Source organism: Aulonocara sp. 'chitande type north' Nkhata Bay, linkage group LG6 (assembly GCF_057382095.1).
Source record: "Aulonocara sp. 'chitande type north' Nkhata Bay isolate Kocher_YH1m ecotype deep benthic linkage group LG6, A_spYH_male_GT1.1, whole genome shotgun sequence".
Taxonomy (NCBI): Eukaryota; Metazoa; Chordata; class Actinopteri; order Cichliformes; family Cichlidae; genus Aulonocara; species Aulonocara sp. 'chitande type north' Nkhata Bay.
In genome coordinates this window covers 17656649-17681424 of record NC_141349.1, presented here as the reverse complement: position 1 = coordinate 17681424, position 24776 = coordinate 17656649, and the positions used below count along the sequence as shown (strand labels likewise).

Genomic DNA, 24776 nt, shown 5'->3' with positions numbered 1-24776 from the left:
TACTCGTGCACCATAGAGAGCATCCTGGCGGGAAACATCTTAACCTGGTTCGGGAACAGCACCATGCAGGACAGACGAGCTCTACAGAGGGTTGTGCGGTCAGCTGAGCGCACCATCCGCTCCGAGCTCCCTGACCTGCACTCAATCTACAGCAGGCGGTGCTGGACCAAGGCCAGGAAGATCGTGAAGGACCTCAGCCATCCCAACAACGGACTGTTCTCTCTGTTGAGGTCAGGAAAGCGATTCCGCTCCCTGAAGACCAACACAGAGAGACTGAGGAGGAGCTTCTTCCCGCAGGCGATACGGTCTCTCAATCACACCACCACACAGTACTGACCCACACATATGGTTCTTACACACACACTGGACTTTCTGGACTTTGTTTTTGCACAACACTGGTCACTATATTCTTCATTTCCGGTTAATACTTGTACAGCTGCTGTTATTGTGTATATATTTATTTATATTTAGATTCCTTCATACATTCTTATATAGTTCTATATTGTGTATTGTGTATTTTGTTGTACAGTTATTTTATTTTCAACTTTAATTTATATATTTATCTTTATCTTATTCTTCCCAGTTAAATTTACCCTTCATTCTAATTTGTGTTGTACAGTTATTTCATTTTTAACCTTAATTTATATTTTATTCCTTCCTAGTTAAATTTACCCTTTTTAATTTTTCATATTTATTTCCTATCTTATTCATAGCCTTTTCCTTTTTTGTTTTCTTTAGGTCACGAGCAGTTGTCCAAGCATTTCACTACATATCGTACTGTGTATGACTGTGTACGTGACAAATAAAATTTGAATTTGAATTTGAATTTTGAATTTGAACATCAATCTGTTCTTCTCAGCAGGATGGTTGAAAGGAGAATGGATGGGGAGTGAAAGTGCACAGCCACATTCAGGTCCTTTTTTCAGAAATCCTGCATTTTATTCGTGGAGCTTTTAGAGATTTAGGAGTTTTTCTTGTGTTTTCTTGGCTAATATGTTGTGGTTGTCTTTTGTTGAAATGTAAACACCAAAATGAAGCGCTTGAAGCTTGAAGTTCCTAAGGAAGCAAAGACTGGAGCCGCTCCTTTTTTGCATTTAGAGGAACCCACTGAAGTGGTCTGAGCATCCGATCGGATGTTTCCACTTTCATTAAAAGTAACTGGTAGAAGATCACGAGGTAGCCCCAGAACAGGCTTGATAGATTATATCTCATTTGTCCAGGAAAAAGAGAGGATGTCAGTGGTGCAAGGGCAGGAGTAGAGAGAGTAAACAGCAGAGCAGTGAGTGTCCTGATTTCAGGCCACTGTAACAGCCACTGTTACCAGTGTTGAGGTTACTTAATTACTCCCTGGAGAAAGTAATTCATTACACTACTTGTTACATTACTTATACATTACTTCATAAGACAACCTGAAATGCATATAAACCATAGCCCCACATGCTAACACACCAATCTCTCAATGAGGACACACACTTTTTTTTTTACAGTGTTTAAATTTGAACATGAAGCGAAGTTTGAAACCAGAGCAAAGAGACTTCAAAGTAATTGCCACAGTGATTATACTGTAGAAACATGTACAGGTGTAAAGGAGGCTTTAAGCCTGACTGCCCTTCATTGTCTTTGTTACCTGTTCAAATTCAGACTCTGGCTGCTTGGCTGGGGTCAGCATGCACTCAACTTTAAGGCCATTCTTGATTCTTGACTAGTTTGTGTTAACGTGCTGTCTGTGCAGCTGCTTGTGGAGAGCTGATGTTATATTTGCAAGAAAAAGACACCTTTCATATGATTTTCTTTCCATTTGCCCGGCATGCAACTGAAGAACCTTTGTAATGAAAGTGATTATGTAATTGTAACTGTAATGTGATTACTGAATTTAGTGCAGCAATGTGTTACATTACTGTGTTACTGAAAAATGTAATGTGACATGATTAGACACGATTAACATGTTTACACCCAACACTGAAGATAGCTGTGTGTGTGTGTGTGTGTGTGTGTGTGTGTGTGTGTGTGTGTGTGTGTGTGTCTGTGTAGCAATACACAGCTGCTTTGATCTCTGAGTTTATATCAGATACAGATTTCTGTATATTAGAGCAGAGGATCTGGCAATTGATTGTATAGCTGTGCAGGAAGTTAGACAGTTGATTGCCAGAAGGTTAAATTAAGTCATCACCTCAAAAGTAATAGATGTCACTGAGTAATTTCCTGGTATGTGTGACATCTACCTTAGCAGCTGCCCAGACTGTAACAAAAGGATATTTGTATTTCCCTAATCCGAGAAACCACGACCACTGAACTGGAGGTTGTAATAGGTCAAATACTTTGAACATGAATCAGACTTCAGAACAAATAAATCCCTGCTGTAACAACCTTGAAATGTAAGTTCTTTCTGTTCCCATGTGTTAAATAAAAGTAGAACGAAACAAACATTTCCATTTCCACTCTCACAAACTGTTGTACATGTGGTGTTTGAAACACAATATTCCGTTTAACTTGTGATTAACTTTTATTTTTCATTATCCATTGTTTTTTTAGGGGTTTTTTATGCAGCCATACATGATAAATGCCACTACTTTGAGTAGTGGCATTTATCATATATGGCTGCACATTACAAAGACATTATATATTATATAACATGTACAAATTAAGGTTCAAGAATTTATAAACTACAGTGCTTCTGGAAAAACACCTCATACATATGAACCAGTCTCTGAGAAAATTATCTCACTGCTCACCACATTTATTACCTGCAGAAACATTTTTTCTTGTGAGTTTATGGGCTCAGTTACAAGTTTAGCATCTTTTTTAAATACAAAAGGAATTCATAAATCATGATCGTGATTGCAATAGTCTCACGTTGACCTGGTTGCGCAGGTGGCTGCTTGTACTTCATCTTGGTTAAATGGTAAATGGCCTGCATTTGTATAGCACTTTTATAGTCCATAGGACCCCAAAGCGCTTCACACTACATTCAGTCATTCACACACACATTCACTCACTGGCGATAGCAAGCTACATTGTAGCCACAGCTGCCCTGGGGCGCACTGACAGGGGCAAGGCTGCTGGACACAGGCGCCACCGGGCCCTCTGACCACCACCAGTAGGCAAACACGGGGTTAGTATCTTGCCCAAGGATATTTGGCATGCAGCCAGGATGCAGCCTGGGATTGAACCACCGACCTTCTGATTAGTGGCTGACCTGCTTTGCCACCTGAGCTACAGCCACCCTGGAGGTTCCTTACTGTTAAAAGGGAGTTCTTCCTCCCCACTGTTGCTCAGTGCTGCTCATAAAGGATCATCTGTTTCCTGGGTTCCTCTCACCAATATTGCCCTTACCTTCCGGTATAAACCACTTTAATGCAACTAGGGTTATGGTTTGTTGCTATATAGATATGACTGAAGTAAACTGAATTACAGCAGTGTAGACTCTGGGAAGGGGCAAACCTGTGATTGGTAGGTTGGTAAATGGCCTGCATTTGTATGGCGCTTTACACAGTCCCTAAGGACCCCAAAGCGCTTCACACTACATTCAGTCATTCACACACAGGCGATGGCAAGCTATATTGTAGCCACAGCTGCCCTGGGGCGCACTGACAGAGGCGAGGCTGCCGGACACTGGCGCCACCGGGCCCTCTGACCACCACCAGTAGGCAAACACAGGGTTAGTATCTTGCCCAAGGATATTTGGTATGCCGCCAGGAGGCAGCCTGGGATCGAACCACCGACCTTCAGATTAGTGGCTGACCTGCTCTGCCACCTGAGCTACAGCCACCCTAAGTTGCTACTGTCTATGTGTGCAGTGTCCCTCAGCCTCTCACTTGCGACGTGGTCACCGTCTCTCAAGTTGAGCCATCAAAACTGAAGTTCACAAACTTCAGAAACATTGTTTTGTTCTTAGTTAGATTGCTGTGCTGTTAAATTAGCCGGTACAACATCACACTCTTTGGCTCCTGTTGGTCTCAAACTGAAAAACACATTTGTTACACTTCAGCACATTGTGATTCTGGTCATGGTTTAGCTTTGGGTCTTTGTGTTTGAACTTTACAAGCATGCACTAAGATGGTCAACAGAAATGCAAGCATTTTCACTTTTTGATTAGATGATTAGATGAAACTTTATTAATCCCTCGGGTGGGTTCCTCCAGGAAATTCAGTTTCCAGCAAAGCACCGAAAGAAGTTGCATGTTACAGATACATTAAGGGGAATGAGAGTAAGGATATAAGCATAAATACACCACATATACACATATACACATATATAGATACAGAATATACAATATGGATAAATAGGATTGCTCATTTGAGTGAGTATATTGCACAGTGATTATTGCACAGTCAAATATAAGAAAGAGACAAAAAACAAAAAACAAATATTGCAAATATTGCAAATATTGCAAATATTGCACCGTGTAGAAAAGCCCCTACAACTCAGTTGTTCCCGCCCTCCCTTGTCCCCCTGTTTCTCCTCCCTCTCCCCTCCAGTGAGGAGTTAAACAGTCTGATGGCGTGTGGGACAAAGGAGTTTTTAAGGAGTTTTTATAACAGTATTAGGATTTGATAATAACTGGAAAATGTTCTCTTACTTCCAGCTGTATTTTGGGGTGACATCGCATTAGATGAGGAAGACCTGCGCATGTTCCAGATTGACAGGACGATAGACCTGACACAACACACACACATGCACACACACTCTCGACAGGGGCACACGTCTGGTAAGTGGACTCACTCTAACTGTGACTGTCTTGTGTTTTCTTTGAAACTCTGTCATTACCCATCAGTTGCAGAGTAGAGTAGCTTGAAAAGGAAGGAAGTAAACAGGAGGTCACCTGAGGACAACATGATCTGTCATTGTCTAATTTTTCTTTTCTTTTTTTTTGTTTGCCAGGTGGAATCGAGGAACATGAAACTCTGAAGAAGAGAGGGTCTTTATACCTTCTGCTAGAAAGAATACGTAGGTTTGGTTTTGGTAAGCAAACTAAAATTCATCCCATGCTGTTTTTCAAACTTCATGAAACCTGCTGAGTCTGCATGGTGGAGCTTAGGGACTTTATTTAACTTACTTTGTTAGTCATTAATGTTTATGGAACTGAATGACCTAGACAGCCTATTGGTTTTCTTTGCAAGCAAAACTTCTTTTCCCCTTGCAACTGCAACCAAGAAAAAAACAATAAAGACACAGTAAAGCATTTAAGATACATAAATTAGGCTACAGTCCCAGTGAGATAAACTTTTTTTCTTTCAATTCAATAGGAATCGTGGTGATATGCTGTGTCATGTGAAAGAATTTCCACAGGACATTATACAGTCCTGCAAACAACTAAGCACACCCCATGATTCCTTAGCTAGGAGAACCACCGTTAGCAGCAATAATTTGGAGTAATCATTATCTGTATGACTTTATCAGTCCTTCGCATTGTTGGGGAGGAATTTTGGCCCACTCTTCATAACAACGTCTCTTTCACTTCTTTGAGGTTCGTGGGCATTTTGCTTATGCAAGCTCTCTTAAGGTCCCGCCATAGCATTTCAATCGGGTTGAGGTCTGGACTTTGACAGCATCATTACAACGCCTTGATTCTTTTCTTTTTCAGTCATTCTTTTGTAGATTTCATGTGGTGCATGAGATCATTATCCTATTGCATGACCTAATTTGGGTCGAGCTTTAGCTGTCAAACAGATGGCCTCACATTTGACTCTAGAATACTTTTGTATACTGGAGTTCGTGGTCTACTAAGTGACTGCAAGGTGTCCAGGCTGTGTGGCTGCAAAACAAGCCCAAATCATCACTGCTCCATCACAGTGGTGACAGCTGCTGTGAGGTGTTTTTTGGTGATATGCTGTATTTGGTTTTCTCCAAATGTGGTGCTGTGCATTATGGGTAACCATCTTCATTTTAATTTCATCTGTGTAAAAGACATTGTTCTATAAGTTTTGGGGTTTCTCCTGGAGAGCCTTCTAAACAAGCCATACTTGTTCTCTTTCTAAGTGTAACTGTCATGAACTTTAACGTTTAACACTTTGGGGCCTGTAGAGTCTCAGATGTAGCTCTTGGGTTTTTTGCAGTCCAAGCGTTGTGGGGTCATCCAGGTTGTGGCACTTCGTTAGTACACAGCTGAATGCTCCAGACTGCCGAAAGTTCTGGTTTTATGGAGGTGCTCACACTTTCTCATGATCAGTTACTTGAGTGCATTTAATTAGCAGCACCTGGCTGCTATTTCAACCCTTAATTCCAATAGAAGCAGTAAGGCTGTACTACGTTTTTCACCCTCTGCTTCTGCAGTTTAGTTTTGCTTTGTGACACAGTGAAATATGTCATGTTTCACAGATTGCTGTGAAAGCTCTCTTTTTCACATGGCTGTAACTACACCATAAACTTTTATGAGGGCCCACTCATGAAAACCAAAGTCATACCACAAATCAGTGACAAGCTGATTTTTCTAGAAGAAGCACCAAATAATCACATCGTAGAAAGTAACAACCATGGTAGCTTGTTAGAAAAGTGCCTTTTCCTTCCAAGAATCCTCAGACAACTTGCTCATCTTTCTGGGATGATTTTAAATTGAAATTTCATCAAACCCTAAAAGCCTGTTTTGCTGTTTAGGCAAATGAAGTACTTCACAATGAGGAAATAGAGACACCAGAAGCAGATCTAGAGACTGAATCCATTACAAGTTTACTTGTTTTCAGTTCTTCCAAGTGTTGATAGACCTGACAAAGCTGCAACACAACCTCTGGTCTACACACTGATATCTGGCACCACTGAAAGTTTGCTATACTTTTATTTTTAGAACTTGACTCAATGTAAATGTAAAAAGCTGCATTGCATTAGCATAACTACATTATGTCTGTTTGAGTTTTATTACTGTGGGCCTTTAAAACAAACTGTGAAAGGTCAAATATAACAAGAAGCATCATTATCCAATACTGTGGAAGCACATTTATGACCTCATATTTATAACATTTATTAGGTTTGAACACAACACTTAATTAACTGTGACTTTTCCTCTCACCATTCTGTTAGATTATCTCCCCAAAAATGACAGCAAGGGAGCTGCCAGTCCAAAGAGCCAAAGTGGGAAAGCTGGGAAGAATGGAAAGTTTGTGAAAACTCGTATTCCTCGAGCAGCCACTTCCCGAGCTGAGAGGATATGGCCTGGAGGAGTCATTCCCTACGTCATAGGAGGAAACTTCACTGGTAAGCAACTCCGCTGGACGGCTGCCCGATCAGCAGTAAATCACACACTCATGAGTGATTGTGTAAAAGGAGGATGTAAAATTTGTGTGTTTCAGGCAGTCAGAGGGCCATGTTCAAGCAGGCCATGCGCCACTGGGAGAAACAGACATGCGTGACTTTCATTGAGAAGACAGATGAAGAAAGCTACATAGTCTTCACCTACAGACCCTGCGGGTTGGTTTGGAAATGTGTGTCTGTTTGTGATTGTGTGTGTACCTAGAGTTCACAAGTGACCTTGTCACACAGAGAGACGATGTGGTCACTCAACAATAGCTCTACTTTCCTTCCTGTCCTGCTCCTGTTTCCCCATCCCACCAATCACGGCGCTTGGCTTAAGTGTTTGTATGTTCGTGCAGTTTTTTTGTTCATATTCTGGAGAAGGGCATTGTTCTGTCGAGTGGCAGCACGGTGGGTCAGAGTGTGTTTGTACAGTGGTGACACTTCAACTGACTGGATGGGAGGTTGTAGGGTGCCTGAGATCAGGGCATTTATCGCTCTGAGACAGTGTTGTGCACATGGTTGAAAGAGTAGGATATCCAGCTCCAACTGTGACTTTACAGAGTTGGTGTAAAAATGACCTAGAAACAATTCTTATTTAACAAGTATTAATAATGTCAAAATGCAGAATTCTCACTCGTTCCAGCTTTTGCTTATATGACAAAGTGTTTTATAGATGCAAAATTGGAGCTTTTGACTTGGAGTAACAAAAATTTTAATTCATGTTTTTGAAACAAGGATTTTCACAATATATAGATTTTTTTTTATCCAATGTTCTGCTAGCACCACAAAAGTTTACATTAAGAGACTGTGTAGTTATTACAGTATGTGTACATCGATTATTATTAGCGGTTATTGTGGTTAACAGAACAGACACATTCAAAAGTTAATATTCAAGACCAAATATCCAGTACCTGCTGGTTTCACCGCATCCTTGTCAGTGTTATTATAGTTCCATTTTCTTTTTTCTTTTATCCGTTTCTAACTGTTAAATGGGAGTTTTTCCTTCCCACTGTCACCAAGTATTATTAATAGGGAGTCGTCTGATTGTTTGGGTTTTCTCTCCATTAGTGCAGGGTCTTTACCAATATAAAGTACCTTGCAGTGACTGTTGTTGTGATTTGGTGCTGTATAAATACAATTTAATGTATTTTTTTGTCTTTGTTCAGTTAGAGTTAAACATATTTACATATTTGGGGCCTTTTTAGTTTTTATTGCAATACGAAAGAAACCAGTGCCTTTGCATTAGCCTTGGGTTACCTGCCCAACCCAGTGAGGTAAATCAACACCCACGTTTAATATAGTTTATAGCGGCTTTTATTATTAAAATTGAACCAAGTTTTACAATCACAGCCTAGCTGGGTCACAGACACGACATCCCAAAAAATTTGACCAAATTTAAAAAGAAGATCATAACATTTTCTAAGACTTGCTTCTGACTGCTGAGTCATTTGAACTTTTAACACTTATTTGATCAATTATTTTGATGCATTGAGAAATGTAACCTTACCTCAACATTCAAGCTGTAGATGTGTAGAGTCAAATTTGATTTAAAAAAATAAATAAATAAATTTGGAATTCAGTTTAGGATTCTTTTAGTGTCTCTTGCAATATTTTTTTGTAGTTTTAATTTGGTTTCTCTTTTGGTTTGAGTTAGTTATAATACCCTTGTTGACTGTGGCAAAGTCACATCTTGAAACACTTTTTTTATGGCTGGAGAATTAAATACAATCACATGCTTGCTTGCAGACTCTCTGTCCTTTGGAAATTTTCTCGCAAACATGTTAACAGACTGTGGTATCAAACCTCGTAGACTAAAATGTGCCCATGGCATCATGAATCAAAAGCACTGAAGCACATTTAAAGGAAAAGTTAACGGGAGACAATAAACGTCTCCAATTTTAGAGCAATTGTAATTTATATGTGAAGTTTTTGGACAGTGTTTTTGTGTAAAGAAGGAATTTAACTTGTGGTTTTCTTTTTCTGAAATCGTGAAAGACATCTTTATAATTTTCCAATAAAGTGCTTAAAAAGAAATTGCATTTTTGATATCTCCAGCCGTGCAGCCACAAGCATCAAAAATACTTCAAACCATAATATTTGTTGCCTGTAGAAGCTCAAAAAGTTATACATGGATGAGTCCAAATGAGGTTGCTTTTAAATGTAAAAACCAGCAGGTGAGGAAAATATCTATGTGTTAACTGGTGATGTCACTTGCTCGTGTTCTGTGATTGGTTGGCTGCATTAGGCACTTTAAGCTGACGTCTAAGTACCCTGCAGGTTGGATGTGCAGTGTGGATGTGTGTAAATCAGACAAACAAGGAAACATAAAATAAAAATGCACACATAACCACAGTACATGTACATCTGTTGTGTGTTTGTATGAATTTACTGACGGTTTCCCTCCACCCCTCCACCCCCCCACCCAAAAAAGCAGAGAGTGAGACTGTATCTACTCCAGTGACTCCTGATCCTTACCGTGCAATCAGCTCACTGGATAACTTTAATCAGATTTGTTAGCCTGGCACGAATGTCTCTGCTACCCAGCAAAAGAGAAGGAAAGCGTGTGTGTGTGTGTGTCTATGTGCATGCGTGCGTTCTGAACAGCGATATGTGAATTCTCACAGCGTTGGGTTATGAAACCGCAGCATTATCAGAGTGTTTTATGTACCTAAATCCTGCCGCTTTTCCTCTTGTGGATGTAGTGGAGGCCAGGAAATCCTGAAAAGATGTGTGTGCGCTTGTGTGTGTGTGTGTGTGCGTTTATTGTTACTTGAACATAACACTGCAGATTCTTATTTCCACTGCCAACTGTGTAGTAAATTACCTATCTCTCTGCTATCAACTTCCTACTAATCCTCATTAGGTGTTGTTCCTATGTGGGTCGTCGTGGAAACGGGCCCCAGGCCATCTCCATAGGAAAGAACTGTGACAAGTTTGGCATTGTGGTGCATGAACTGGGCCACGTCATTGGCTTCTGGCACGAACACACGCGGCCCGACCGTGACGATCACGTGACCATCATCCGGGATAACATCCAACCAGGTGAGACCTATTATTAGACACCTGTGGTCTCTGCTGGGATCACTCAGGTTGTTTCTAGACGCAGACAAACAGCAACGCTTCTAGACCGAGTGTGTGCGTTTCCAAATTCACACTCAGTCTAGAAGCTGAGTGAGTGTGAATGAGCCTTTTAATGACTGTGAAGTCACCTGGACCGCTCTCACCACAGTCTGTCACTTCTGCTCAAACACACCTCTCTGCACCACAGTGTAATCTGACAGGTGTGAAATCATATCACACAGCAGTATCTCAGACCTGACCCACGGCTTTATTTAGAAGCAAATCAGAGCTTCCTCTGCTGGACTTTAAGTATTTGAATAAAAGCCCCAAGATACCCTTTCTGTTCACATTTAGTCATTTTATTTTTTTTTATAGATGTGTTGCGCAGGCTGTTTGCTTTTGCACTTATGAAAGCAAACTAAGTAGTTACAGTCTGACTGTTGATCAAACTAAAACCTCCTCATGCTGCTACATCTGCATGTGTGCAAATATTTGTGCGTATGTGTGTGTTTGTACGGCGTGCGTGGAATTTCTGGTTCCCAGGCCAGGAATATAACTTCCTCAAGATGGAGCCAGGGGAGGTGAACTCTCTTGGGGAGCCATATGATTTTGATAGCATCATGCACTACGCCAGGAACACCTTCTCACGGTAAGCAGTGGTTTGAATTTCAAAGATTATGATATGCCAAGATTGATTTAGTTATTAACAGTAAAGTCTGGGCTTTTTCTGTGTTGTGCTGTTGTTGTTTTGTTTGGTTTTATTATATTAGCTCCAGTCTGTCTTTCCGTGCGCAAACATCAGCTATGCATAAATTAAACACCTCACTTGTTGTGTTACTCACATAGTAACACAACAAGAAACACTGTGAACCAGCGTTGGTATAATTGCCAATTAACAATTTTTAGGTGTCCTACCCACATGTCAAAAGCTTCTTTCTCACATGATCGCTACATAACCTCAGGAGAATCAGGTTGGGACCCTGTCCAAAGTTGATCTTTTTCACATGCAGTACACAGCAGGAAGTAGTTCCCACTACCATAAATGCTCCATTTGATTCAGGAGATGCTGCTGCTTGAGGCAGCAGGACACAGAGCTCTAGCTTTAAAACAACCTGATTGCACAATTCTGTTCAGCTGGGCATCATACATTGCTTACACTAGGTAGCTGGCAGGCTAAAGCTCGTTTAATGTCCAGTCTGATTGCTGCGCAAGTTTATAATGTCAAATGAAGCTCAGAGGGGCGTCTAGAAAAGCGCATGAGTGAAAATGGCAAACTTTATTGTAACGCAAACTATTTTCACCTGTCATTACCATGTCATGTATTTCATACTGTTTGTTTTTGCTTTGCAACTTTTATGATTTTATGATTTACTTTGCATTTGAAGCATATTTGTGCCCTACTGAGCTGTGCTTGTGTTGACTTTGACAACTATAGCACATTTACTTCATCTGAAATCAGATGTGTTTACATGATGCAGTGAAGCTGATGGAAGCCTTTCAGAATTAAGAAATCTTTTCCAATTTTTTATACATCTGCACCATTTAAAATGGTGAAAAAAGTTTGGATTTGGCAGCAGAAAGTGTCATGGGTTTACTTTACATTTTTTCCGACTGAGGATGCTTTTTAATCTGCGCCATACCCGCTTATATAAGCCCTCCCATTCCCCAGTCAGTTCCAATGCACATGTTAGAGAAAACACAAAACTGCAATGGTTGGGTGAAAATTGTTTGCTTGTCCATACTGTTAGATTGTTGTTTAATTTTACTGATGTGTTGCAATGACATGTTGTCTCTTTTCTCTTCGCTGAAGCGGGATGTTCCTCGACACCATCCTTCCATCCAGAGATGAAAATGGGGTCCGGCCTGCAATTGGTCAGCGGACCAGGCTCAGTAAAGGAGACATTGCACAGGCAAGAAAGCTGTATAGATGTCCAGGTACAGATGCTTTTACTTTCAGTCTGCAGTGTGTCTGTGCATGTTTGTGTGCGTCAGTGAATGTGAGTGCTGTCGTCATAGCGCGTACCTAAAAAAATTACTTCTGTTTATCTGCTTACGTCTTTGGCGTAAGACCGGCCCGGCCCTCCATTCTCCAGGGTCTGGACATGAAATTGAGTAACATGTTTTGTTTTTTCATGTGATGCTTCCCTCCATTTTTTCAGTGTCTTTTTCTCACACACACACATTTCAAGTGCACGCCCGTGCTTGTCTGGCGTTCCTCTGGTCCCTGGTGAGTCGTTCTAATGTGATCTGGATCTGTTCTCACAATGAAGTGCAGCGATGTCACAAAGGTTTATAATTGCAAATGATGCCATTACTTTTGACCACATATGAAAACACACAGACGCACAAACACAGTTCCATCCCCAAGTCTATGAGGCATCATCAGTTCAGCCAGCTAACGTCAAAATCGTCACCCGGGCCTGGATGTGAGGTCTGACGAGTATGCATGCCAAACTGTTGGCATGGTGTTGGTCATTTTGATTACGTGTACTGTTCTCACAAATTGACAGCAGCAAAATCAATGCGTATCTCTAAAGCAAAAGAGTCAGCATTACAGAAAGAAGAGCTGCTCTGGTTTCATTGTAGAAACACAGTAAAATTTACTGATCCTTTAATGATCCTATTTCTGCACTTGCACCTGGATATCTATAAACTGTTAAGTGCAGTGTGTTATTGTGCGATTTGCAACAGCACACCAAAGTCCAGCCATGTATGCAGGCAAACTTCAGCTATAGGAGGTATGTGATGAAGGTACTGTGGAGTAGTTGGCTGAATAACTGAACACTGAACACAATAAGCTCTGTGCTTCATGATCTACGGAGTGTGGGACACAATAAATAACATATTTAAATAAAACCACAGTTTTATTTTATTAATGTATGTATTCTGTTACTATATTACTGCTGACATATGCAGTACTGTGGAAAAGTTGTGATTTGCTCTTCATTTCTTTGCATTTTGCTTTCAAGGAGCCAGTTTAAGGAGAAATTAGAAAATTAAATATTTTTTTATTTAAAAAATAATTTAAAATTATTTTTAATTTCTTTCAAAGATTTATTTTATTGGACATTAGCTGCTTTTTAACAACTCATTTTTAGTCCAGTCTGTGTACCTGACCATTTTCAGAGGAATTGTGTTGGTTAATTCACTTAAAACTGATCTATTAATCATTTAAGCATAAAAATGTGCCTTTGCAAATGTCCCATGTCTTTATTTCAATCTATGAAGAAACGCCAATGATAACACAGTTTGAGTTCAGATTGTGTTTTAAGGCATAAAATAGTATTTTTGCACTAATAACGTGCTAATTAAAAACATAAGCTGAAAACTTGCTCTGCAGTGTGTCCCTAAATAATTTGAGGAAACTGAATAAGTAGAGGACAGAAAAAGAAAATGAAAAAAAAGTATCTGAAACTCATGGATTCACTAAATAGTAATATAAACAATCCAGCGAAGAGCTGACACGGGACCTGCAGCTGGACTTTTAGTTGATCCATCTACCCAGTCTCACCAGAAATGCTCTCAGTTGAAGGATGGCTGTCAGGAAGCCATTCTTAAGGAAGGAAAATGGAGAGAAAAGGCTGATGTTTGCCAAATTACACAAGAACTGGAATGAAAGTCAGTGGTAACAGTTCTTATGGATTGATGAATTCAAATGTGTTTCATCCCCAAGTCTATGACGTGTCAGATAATTCAGCCAACTAATGTGAAATTTGTCACTCGGGCCTACTTAAGACGTGTGAGATCTGACATGTGTGTATGCCAGCAGTTTACACAGAACCACAATGGATGGCGGTGGTCATTTGATGTAAGTGTGTTCTCACAAATTTAAAGGATCAGTGCACACACTACACAAGATTCAGAGCCATACCTACATGTAAATGTAGTCTCATTTACTGTTACACCTGAACACACACATATATTACAGTTTAAAAGACATCAAACTAACTTAATATAACTCTAAAGATCAACATAGGAGGCAAAGTTGATCTGAAAGCAAAATCCACAACAGAACACTTTCAGTCATGGATCGGCCTCCCCAGAGCCGGGAGCTCAACATTACTGAAGCAGTATCATTCTGACAGAGAACAGAACAAAAGGCAGCCAACATCCAAAGCTTTGAATGTCCTGCAAGAATGCTGGAGAACTATTCCTGAAGACTACCTAAAGAAATTACTAGAAAGCTGCCTAAGAGGGTTCAGGCTGTGTTGAAGAAAAAACTGGTCACACCAAATACTGACATTCAACCTCATTAAAACAGTACACACCTATTTCCTATTTTCCTAGCAAAATATCAAGAAATGATGGGTGGCTCAGTACTATATGCATACATACCATTAATAATTTTGATTGTCTATAGTGAGCAAGTCTGTGTTAGTGGGTCTCAGCTGCAAACAGATACAACTTCAGCCTTATAAGGTCATATTTGAGTGATACCATATTCACTGACAGATGAACAGAGCCCCAGGGCATTGTGGGGGGAAAACAGCATGCATCATGGGATTGGAGGGGCACATTTGGCTAACCTCCTTTTGAAAGAGAGTGACAGCACTGAACTCAAGATGACGGATAAAGAGAGAAAAGCAGCGGGTTTGTTTTTTCCATTCAGCCCTGTTGTTCTTTTCCTATGTGATGAATTAAAAGTTTGCCACTTCTATTCACTTACAGTCAGTGACTTTACTACTGAGGAATGTTTAATTCTGCTAAATGGTGAAAGGGCTTCATGACTGAGGTTGGACCTCACATGAACACGGATGCACACAGGGACAAAAAAATGTAGCCTCCTACATGCAAAACTGAAAGAAGCCAAAAGCAACACGGAACGCGAGTTTGTTTCTACGTCAGAAATAATGTCTAACAGTTTCCATATGGATGCATCAGATAATATACACATAAATGGCTCACAAACAGAGCATGTCTGATGCTATTGTTTTGAATAAATAGCCTGAAATATATTTACTTAAAATGGCAGTTAAAACATTTTGTGACGGTTGAGAGTAATAATAAATATGAGAGCCATGTGTTCTTTAGTAATGTACCGATTGTAAACCATCAGTACAAAGCTGAAAGGACTGCACACGATGGCAGGGTTTGCCACAAAAATGTAACTCCATTTGTGTGTGTGTGTGTGTGCGTGTGTGTGTGTGTGTGTGTGTGTGTGTGTGTGTGTGTATTGCAGCATGTGGGGAGACGCTCCAAGAGTCAACAGGCAACTTCTCATCTCCTGGTTACCCCAATGGATACCCTTCATACACACACTGTGTCTGGAGAATATCTGTCACACCTGGAGAAAAGGTGCGCACATACACACATGCATGCGCACACACTCAGTAGCACCCTACAGTGTAGTGAATGTGCATGCAAAGCCAATAAAAAATAAGCAACCTCTGCCAGAGTGACTGGATATTGATTAAGTCTTAACACTGCAGGTAGGCCACTCTTCCTGTCCTCTCACTCTCCTTATCTTCAATGAACAGATCTGTACTAAACTTACTAAACACGTTTTTGCTGTTGTTGTTGTTTTTCCATATTTTTGCTCTGCCAGATTGTTCTGAACTTCACCACCATGGATCTGTACAAAAGCAGTCTGTGCTGGTATGACTACATTGAAGTTCGAGATGGATACTGGAGGAAAGCTCCGCTGCTTGGTAAGAGGCAGGAAGCAGGCTGACTGCCTTAAAATTAATTACTCTATTACTCCCTGACTAAGTTAATGAGTAACTTCACTCCTATTTTTAGCTTGTGGCAGCTCACTTTTCCTCCACTCCACTTGGCTTTTAAAACTCCGAGATTAAGAAGCAGGAGCAATTTTCTAAAATAGATAACAGGCTTTTTAAACTCCTCTTGACTCATTTAATTGCTCTTAAGGCTGTGTTAGGATTGACAACTGCGCTAATTGTATACATCAACACAATCTGCACTAACACACATAATGGTGTTATGTGAAATCCATGCGAGGAAATACAGGTGAAAGTTGATGAGATAACAAGATGCTTCACAGCTGTTTAAACTCCTCTGAGGCAAAAGTATTGCAGCAGCAATATAGTTTTCTCTTCTTGTCTTCATGCTTCCACAGTATGCTGTTGTATTACAACACACATACGTGTAGACACACTATAGTGCACTCTACTTACACAGTGTGAATGCCTGTACATTCTAAGTGGCAGATGACTTTATTTTTTTCTGCCAGCTGCAGCGATCGCACTGAAATGAACGAGGAGGCTGTAACAGCTATGTTGTCAGCTGTGAGTTGCATTGCCCCAGCAGTCACTGAATGACACGACTTAAAGGGTTTGCTTTTGCGTGTGTGTTTCACAGGCAGGTTTTGCGGAGATAAAGTTCCCGACGTCTTGATTTCAACTGATAGCAGGATGTGGATTGAGTTCCGCAGCAGCAGCAACTGGGTAGGAAAAGGCTTCGCTGCCATTTACGAAGGTAAACGCCTTCATTCAAACAAACTAACAAATAAAAGCATTCGTACACTCGAATCCAGAGACCTTTAATAATTACTGTGAATAATAATTCCAGCCTGTGAATTTGATGACCTTATGTGCTCTGTGAGTTATCTCGGGGCTTTCATTATTCATAGTGTACACAGACTGTGTTTCAGGTGTCTTTAGTCAGTGCAGCTGATGCACACCCAACCTTTCTCTCTCCTCTCGTCTTCCCCGGTGCAGCGATCTGTGGAGGGGAAATCACCAAGGACTCGGGGCAGATTCAGTCTCCCAATTATCCTGATGACTACAGACCCTCCAAAGAGTGTGTGTGGAGGATCGCTGTATCTGAGGGATACAACGTTGGGCTCAGCTTCCAGGCCTTCGAGGTGACTCACTCCTTTTGTGTGTGTGTGTGCCTTTCTGTGCATGCATTTATGTGTATCCCGTGCTTGTGCTTAGGAATGTCTGGGTCAAATTTCACGCTTGTAGAGCTGCTAAGAAGTTAATAAATGTAGTGGTGCATGCATGTGTGTGTCTGTGTGAGTGTGCAGGGACACACAGCAGGCGGCGGAGGATTAGTTTTGTAGTTTGAATGCTGTTGAAATGTCAGGTTGCTAAACGACTCAATCTGACTCCACATGGGTAAGGTCAAAGGTCGTGTTTTCAGTTTAGCTTAGATTAAGAGGGAAAAATGAACTACGATGCAGGGAGACGATTAAGCATGAGCCGTGATTCGATGTAAAAAGGACGATGTTTCGTGTATCTCACTGTTTTTGTTGTGCATACCTCTGGTGCAGATCGAGAGGCACGACAGCTGCGCTTACGATTACCTGGAAGTTCGGGATGGCCCGCTCGAAACAAGCCCTCTGATTGGGCGATTCTGTGGCTACGACAAACCCGAGGACGTGCGCTCTACCTCACACACGCTGTGGATGAAGTTTGTCTCAGATGGGACTGTAAACAAGGCCGGCTTTGCTGCTAACTTTTTCAAAGGTGTGTGTGTGTGTGTGTGACTATGAGAAAAAGAGAAGCTGTGCGTCAGTTGATTGTGTTTTCACAAAGCATTTGTTATGCACTCTGACGTGTATGTGTGTTTTCAGAGGATGATGAGTGTGCCAAGCCAGACAATGGTGGATGTGAACAGAGGTGTGTAAACACTCTCGGCAGCTTCAAGTGTGCCTGTGACCCAGGTTATGAACTAGCCCCTGACAAGAAGAGCTGTGAAGGTAACAGTTAGTATGTGTGCCTGGCACGCTGCATTCCTGCTTCTATGTGCATTCCTCTGTATTGTGTTTCTGTAGGATGTGAATGTTACTTGGCAAAATAAACTAAAAAACATCCGAATGGTCGCCGTCAACAGGAAAAAAACATCTTTCTGACTCATGGCCACATGCTTTGCCCTGTAATCCCTCAAGATTACTCTGTAATGAGCAACATATTGAAACAAATAACCAAACCACTTCTGAGAGTGAAGGAAATTAAAGCTATTCTAGTGAAATTAACTTAAATTGATGCCTTTCAGTATTTCTTCAGAGAAGTAGCCACATTTTTGTACACATCTGGTGGTCAAAAGACAGTCAGGAGAGACTTAGATGAGGCAGGTGTTTTGTGAGTATCCTATAAAGTCACACATGTTGTTACACAACATGCACAGATAAAGATGCCCGCTAATTAGTGCTAACATATAAATTAAATTAAAATACTACTAGATTACACTCAGTGAAATAAACTGGACTTCTTGGTCAGGCTGTTAGCACAGTGATTCACACAACAAGGAATATTATTTATCTGACAATTCCCTCGAGAGTATTCCGACAGACAAACACAGCTAAGAGGCATTTCAGTTTTAAATTAAAAACAGTGAAGCCTCAAACAGACCCCGCCCCTAATAACACAAAAAGCAGTGAGTTAAAATAAAGCACAGTTTTGAAGAAAAATAGCTTTAGAGACTGAAGCTGTTATTTGTATCAGGGCGTAAACCTGGATATTTCTGTGGTAAAGGTTTTGGGGGACCGACCAGAATTTGTGGAACTGCAGGTGTTTGTAGTGCAGTGACTCTCCGGGGCACAGACATGCAGCTGACGTTTACGCCTCTTTAGCTTAGGTTTTGGACTACAGGTGCTTGAAAGTAGCTGTCATAAAAGAGAGACAATAATAAAACATTTTTATATTTAAGGTACCTAGATTACTCATTGCTTATTTATACAGTGATTAGCATGCATGGAAACGATCCCCCTTAAAAATTGCTACTCGATTGCCATAGAGAAGCAAAGTGAATTTGATCAGTTTTTTCTCTAGTCTGTGTTAACCAGCAAAGATGAAAAGGTAATAAAACATCCTTTTAATTTTTGGAGCATTTCAAAAATGTGGAAGGTTAAACTGTTCGAGTAAAATCAAATGGTAACATATCTGTCTGACACCTGATGTATGCTCACCTTGGGCTAGCTAGCTATAGCATTCTTAATATAAGATTTTTGATAATAGCATAACAGCATTGCTGTTGCCTTATAATTAGTTACATCAATGCCATATTTCCTCTAATAGTAAGTGACCTTTTCTTTAAAAAAAAAAGGTTAACCTGTCATTTAAAAAAAATCCTGCTGTTGAAGGAAGTGAAATCATGTCATGTTGTAGTAGTTGTAACAGTGACCAAAACATCATTTCACTTCTGCTTGACGCTGGAGATTCCTGGTGCTTCATAATAAAACATATACAGTTGTGCTGAGAAGTTTACTTACATTCATCATGGGCATAAATACCACGACAAATGGATCTAAGAATGAACTTTAATGGCTTTTAATGATTTCTTTCTGTTCTCTTTTTCTTTTCCTTTTAAAAATATAGGGTGTATACGTTTGAAGTTATTTTGGAGTTTCTTCAGTCCACACTGGGTCAAAAGCAAACATACGGGATCAAATATATAATTGGTTAAATATCTCTTTGCAAGCTGCACCTTGACAAAACACTTTTAGTAGCCATCAACAAGCTTCTGGCATGATTCTGGTTTGATAGATGATCACTGTTTTTGGCAAAATTGATAGATTTCCTTTAAATTGGTTGGTTGGTTTGGGAAACCTGTTCCAGAAGCTTAATATTAGCCTGCTTTCTTCATTCCAAAACCTGTGGAATGATCCCAGGTGTGTTTGGGATCATTTTCCTGTTGGAACACCCAGTTGTACTCAAGTTTCAATTGTCTACATCCTGATTGTAGGTAACATTGAAGAGTTTGGAGGTAGTCCTGCTTCTTCATTATTTCATCCGCTTTTTTGCAATATCCCAGTACCACTGGCAGCAAAACAGCCCCAGACAATGATGGTGCCTCTACCGTGCTTCACAGTTAGTACAAAGGTCTTAGATTTGAAAGTCCCTCAAACATACATCTATTCACATTGTGAATAGACAAATATCTCAGCCTTTGTCTGGTCTGACTATAAAACTGTTCTCCACAAGGCATTTAGTTTGGGCAGCTGCAAACTTCAGTTGATCATGATGCAAACTTTTGACTACAACTGTAAATGTAGTGATTCAACTCTTTTCAGATACTCTCTGCTGTCTTTTTTTCAAGCAGCTTTTCAAACTAAATTCAATGAGAAGGTGCATCCCAAAGTTTTTATAATAATGAAAAAAACTTACTTTACACAGAATCAGTTTCCTCTGTTCATTTCAACTGTCAAATGAAGGCAAAAAAAGCTGAATTTGTGTCTTTTCTTAACTGATTACACCTGTGTGTTTCCAGCGGCATGTGGTGGTCTTCTATCAAAGTTAAATGGGACCATTAGCACACCTGGCTGGCCTAAAGAGTACCCACCCAACAAAAACTGCGTGTGGCAGGTGGTGGCGCCCACTCAGTATCGCATCTCCATGCAGTTTGAAGCGTTCGAGCTTGAAGGCAACGAGGTGAGTGCGTCCATGTATTTGTATGCAACATTTCAGTGAGAGAGAAAGGAAGCAGGTAAAAATAGCAGCCACCTCGTGACTGTTTGTTACAAGAGCCTTGCCTGTTTGTTTAGGTGTGTAAATACGACTACGTAGAAGTGCGCAGCGGCCTCTCATCCGACTCTAAGCTGCATGGTAAATACTGTGGTACCGAGGTCCCGGAGGTCATCACCTCTCAGTACAACAACATGAGGATTGAGTTCAAGTCGGACAACACCGTTTCTAAGAAAGGCTTTAAAGCTCACTTCTTCTCAGGTAAAACACACGTGTGACTCAGCGTGTGTGAGACTGTGTGTGTCAGGCCTGTTTTTTACTGGAATGTCAGGAGTCTTTAAATAAGATGGACACAGGAGAAGTGGATTATGGTGCAGGGGCGGTTTCTGGTATTTCATGCTCGGCACCACTGGAATTCAGTCACACTGCCAGAAACTCATGCCGAACACTGATCCTCCCCTTCTGCAAACATTTTAACCTTTGAAGCTGGCAGCTGTTTCAGTGTTTAGACTAACGAGACATATCAGTCTAAAGGTGAGATGCACACAGGAGAAATAAGAGAGATTAGTCAGAATTAGCCATGTGTTGTGTTAAAGTTTTCCAGTCATGTTGCACTCACCAAAAAATCTGGATTGCTTAGATTGTTTAGATTAGGTAAGTAAAACACTCGCTTGGAAAAAAGCAGAAAGACACTGCTACTGATATCTAAGCCATCACTGACTGTGCCGCAGAGATTTAGGTAACCGTGTAATGTCCAGAGCAGAAGTAGTGGCTTTAGGAGGCATTAGCACTCTTATAAACACTCTTGTTTGAGCATCTACATGCCTCATTTTGTGTCCCCATCTCCCTCTGCTGTGAATTCATTTGAGGTTGTTTGCATGGTTTAGTATTTGGTGAAATGTTCATGTGTATGCAGAGCTGTTTGCATATTTGTCTGTTTTTTTGTTTTTTTTCATGCTGCCTCCACCTGCTCTCTGGCTTCCTCCACTCACCCTGCTCTCTGCCCTCTCTCCCCTCAGACAGACTGGCACAGTGTCAGGAGCGTATGTTTGTGTTTGAGTCGTGCCAGGACGTAACGCGCGTCAGTTCAACTCGTGGTCATGTCGGCACCAGGCTGGCAATCTCATCAAAGGTCAGAGGTAACATGACCTCACAATCGGGATTGATCTCTGATTGGCTCTGGTCAATTAAGGGAATGGATAGATCCTACTTTATTGATGTGGATCCTTTCTTTATCCATTCTGCTCCAGAAGGAAACGTTCTGTGTCCCAGTATTGTACAAATTATTGATAAAATCTATGATTCGGTGGACTAAAATTGTGATAATATGGAGTTATGAGATGTTATTCTACAACTTTCTGTCATCCAAATTAAAGCTCCCAACTAGGCCTTAAATGAAAACCCTTAAAAAATTAGTAAGTAAAGTAAATAATGGAATTACCCATAATGAATGTGTAGTTATTGTTTTATGTCACACAGTGTTTGCATGATAGCTAATATGGAAAAAAGTAATGAGGAAAGTGGTGAGTTTGATCAATTTACAGGTTCTAAAATATTCAGCAAATAAATGTACTATATGGCTACTTACTGTTTACTGAATGAAAAGTAATATACACTACCTGTCCAAAAACAAGTCATCACCTGGTTAACTAAGCAAACTAAGACTTACACTAGATAATTACTGCAGTGATTACTATGTTTTGGATGGTAACAGGTTATTTAACCATAACTGATGCTGTGAGGAGCTTAACCAACCATGTTAGAAGACATATCCTGTGGTTGTGAAAAACATGTTATTGTTTTTCAGAAGGATTGAAAGGGTTATTGGTTTGCATCAGGCAAATAAAACAAATGGAGATTGCTGAACCAAGAAGCATTAGGTTTACACATTATTAAAGACCTTGAAGTATAATGCAGAACCATCATCTTCACCAAAGAAGTGTGGCTCCAGTTTGCTGAAGACCATAATGACTGGACTCTGGAACAATGAAAGTAGGACAGTGATGCGAGTAAGAGGAGAGGCAAATGAAGCAATACTCCCTACTGCCAGCCTCTGGCTACAGTCCTATGATCTGGGTTTGGTTCAGTTGGTCAGGTCTTGATTCAGCAGCGTAATGTGGCCCTGCAAAAAAATGAGGTTAGTTGAGTACCTGAATACACTTAGTGGTCAGCTTTTTCCATCAGCGGATTTTTACTTCCTTGTTGGTGGTTCCAAGATGACAATGCCAGGATTCATCAGGCTCTAAGAGTAAAAGAGCAGTTTGGGAAGCATGACACATCACTCTTTGGCTTGGTAATCACAGAGTGCAGACCTTAATCCCATTAAGAATGTTTGGGATGCGCTGAAAAAGACTCTCCCATCATCAATACAGGAGAAAAAAATCCAAGTCTAGATGGAAATGAATGTGGTCACAGTGCAAACTGAAACAACACCCCTCAAATCTGTGCCATCAAAGCTGGCCAAAAGAAATATAGCATGCATGATGTGAAAAAAGCTTTTTATTATCCAAAATGTTTAAGTATTGTCACCATCATGTATTTTCATAAATCCGGGCCATGATTATCGTATGCAAATATATGTACGTTGATTTTTTTTTAAACTGCAATCTCAAAGACAGTCTTAAACAGTATGAAATTGGGACACAGCCCGGTTTTCCACTAAAAATACAACAAATGTTCCCCGCTTGCTGTTTCAGGGAGAAATTTGTTGGATGTTATGATACAGATTTCTCTTTTTTACTCAAACAATTTACTGCAAACTTGAAGAGAAAATCAGGACAGTTTCAACTTCAGAGGAAGAAAAGCTGTTAACTGCATTCAACTAACCTGCAGCACACCTTTAACACACAGCTAAACAGTTCAGTGGGGCAGGCTTGCAAAAGGAAATTACTCAGATACGAATAATGTGCGTACTTGTGTGTTAAAAGCTGCTGTGTGGCTCAGTTACTGTCAGAAGCTTTTAGGGATAGCTTTTGGTTGGTGAACAGCCAGCAGCTTTAGGGAGGTCCCCTCAGCCTCCCACATACTACTAATCCGTGTGTGTGTGCGTGTGTGTTTGCCCGTGCGTGCGTGTGGACATTTTGTGCTTGACCTGAAGACAACTACAATGAACACTGTGTAGCATCGACCGCAAAGCTTCTTAGCCTGTGATAGGGTGAGACTGAGCCCACAATAGCACTGTAATACCACAGCAGACACAGACAAACACACACGGAGAAAGAGAGGGAGAGAGAGAGGATTTAGTGGTTTCATTAAAAGCAGATCTAGTTTGATTCACAAGCTCCAAAGTTGAAGTGAGACTTGGCGTCTGTGTCTAATCTCACATCTCTTTATAGGAATCTATTTCTCTCTCAGTCACAAACACACTGTGCTCCCACACTCTCCCCATACATCCTCTGTCTTCCTGTGCGGTCTGCAATCCATCCTCACCTCCTCTGCCTCTTTCTGTCTCCGCGCTTAACGTGGCAACCCCGAGCAGAGCGAACCTTCCGTTGCTTCTTCCGCCTCCACCTGGGATTCAGCCTCACCAAAGTCTTTGTTCTCACCCAGCCCATCCTGTGGTGAATCCAAGTGGTTAGAGGACACCACAAATTGAGTATGAGGGAGAGAAAATGATTGGGAAGTGAGTTTGTTTTTGGACTTTAAAACGTTTCCACCTTTAACCTGCAACCGGATCAATTTGATCAAACTCTGTGCCAAGCCAAACATTTTACTATAACACAAACAATCTGTGTCTGTTTACCTAAAAACTCCTCTTACATGATCGGGAGTGGTGCAAACAACATTGGTACACAAGTACATCTTAAGCCCTGAAGGTTCTCATCTATATCAGACATTATGATGTCATCATGTTGCCAGTTACCAAGAGGATAAAATAATCCATTTGCAGCTTTTATGCATCTATAACACCGAAAGGTACTGTATCATTGACATTTCACAACAATAACTAATTTCTAATTTATAGCAACAAATTGATTGATGCTTGATATATTCATCAACATCATCATGTTACCTAGCAACCGCATAACAATGGACTAAAAGATGAACAGACCAAACAATACTGTAGCATGCGCATTTACTTGGTGTTCAAATCTTATTTTAAAATTCTATTCAGATTCTTCA

At 40.6% G+C, this 24776-nt stretch overlaps 1 protein-coding gene across 2 annotated transcripts in view; it reads left to right on the top strand.

Moving 5' to 3' along the window:
- tll1 (tolloid-like 1) overlaps window positions 1-24776 on the top strand; it is a 61080-nt gene that overhangs the window by 20148 nt on the left and 16156 nt on the right. For both annotated transcript variants that reach the window (XM_086295322.1, XM_086295323.1), the window contains exons 3-17: window positions 4586-4708; window positions 4882-4962; window positions 7015-7188; window positions 7284-7401; window positions 10091-10269; window positions 10831-10936; window positions 12098-12222; window positions 15467-15582; window positions 15833-15935; window positions 16606-16722; window positions 16965-17110; window positions 17522-17717; window positions 17825-17950; window positions 20461-20621; window positions 20735-20915. In XM_086295322.1, coding sequence (XP_086151448.1) covers window positions 4586-4708; window positions 4882-4962; window positions 7015-7188; window positions 7284-7401; window positions 10091-10269; window positions 10831-10936; window positions 12098-12222; window positions 15467-15582; window positions 15833-15935; window positions 16606-16722; window positions 16965-17110; window positions 17522-17717; window positions 17825-17950; window positions 20461-20621; window positions 20735-20915 — 2052 coding nt within the window. The remainder of the gene's footprint in view (window positions 1-4585; window positions 4709-4881; window positions 4963-7014; window positions 7189-7283; window positions 7402-10090; window positions 10270-10830; window positions 10937-12097; window positions 12223-15466; window positions 15583-15832; window positions 15936-16605; window positions 16723-16964; window positions 17111-17521; window positions 17718-17824; window positions 17951-20460; window positions 20622-20734; window positions 20916-24776) is intronic.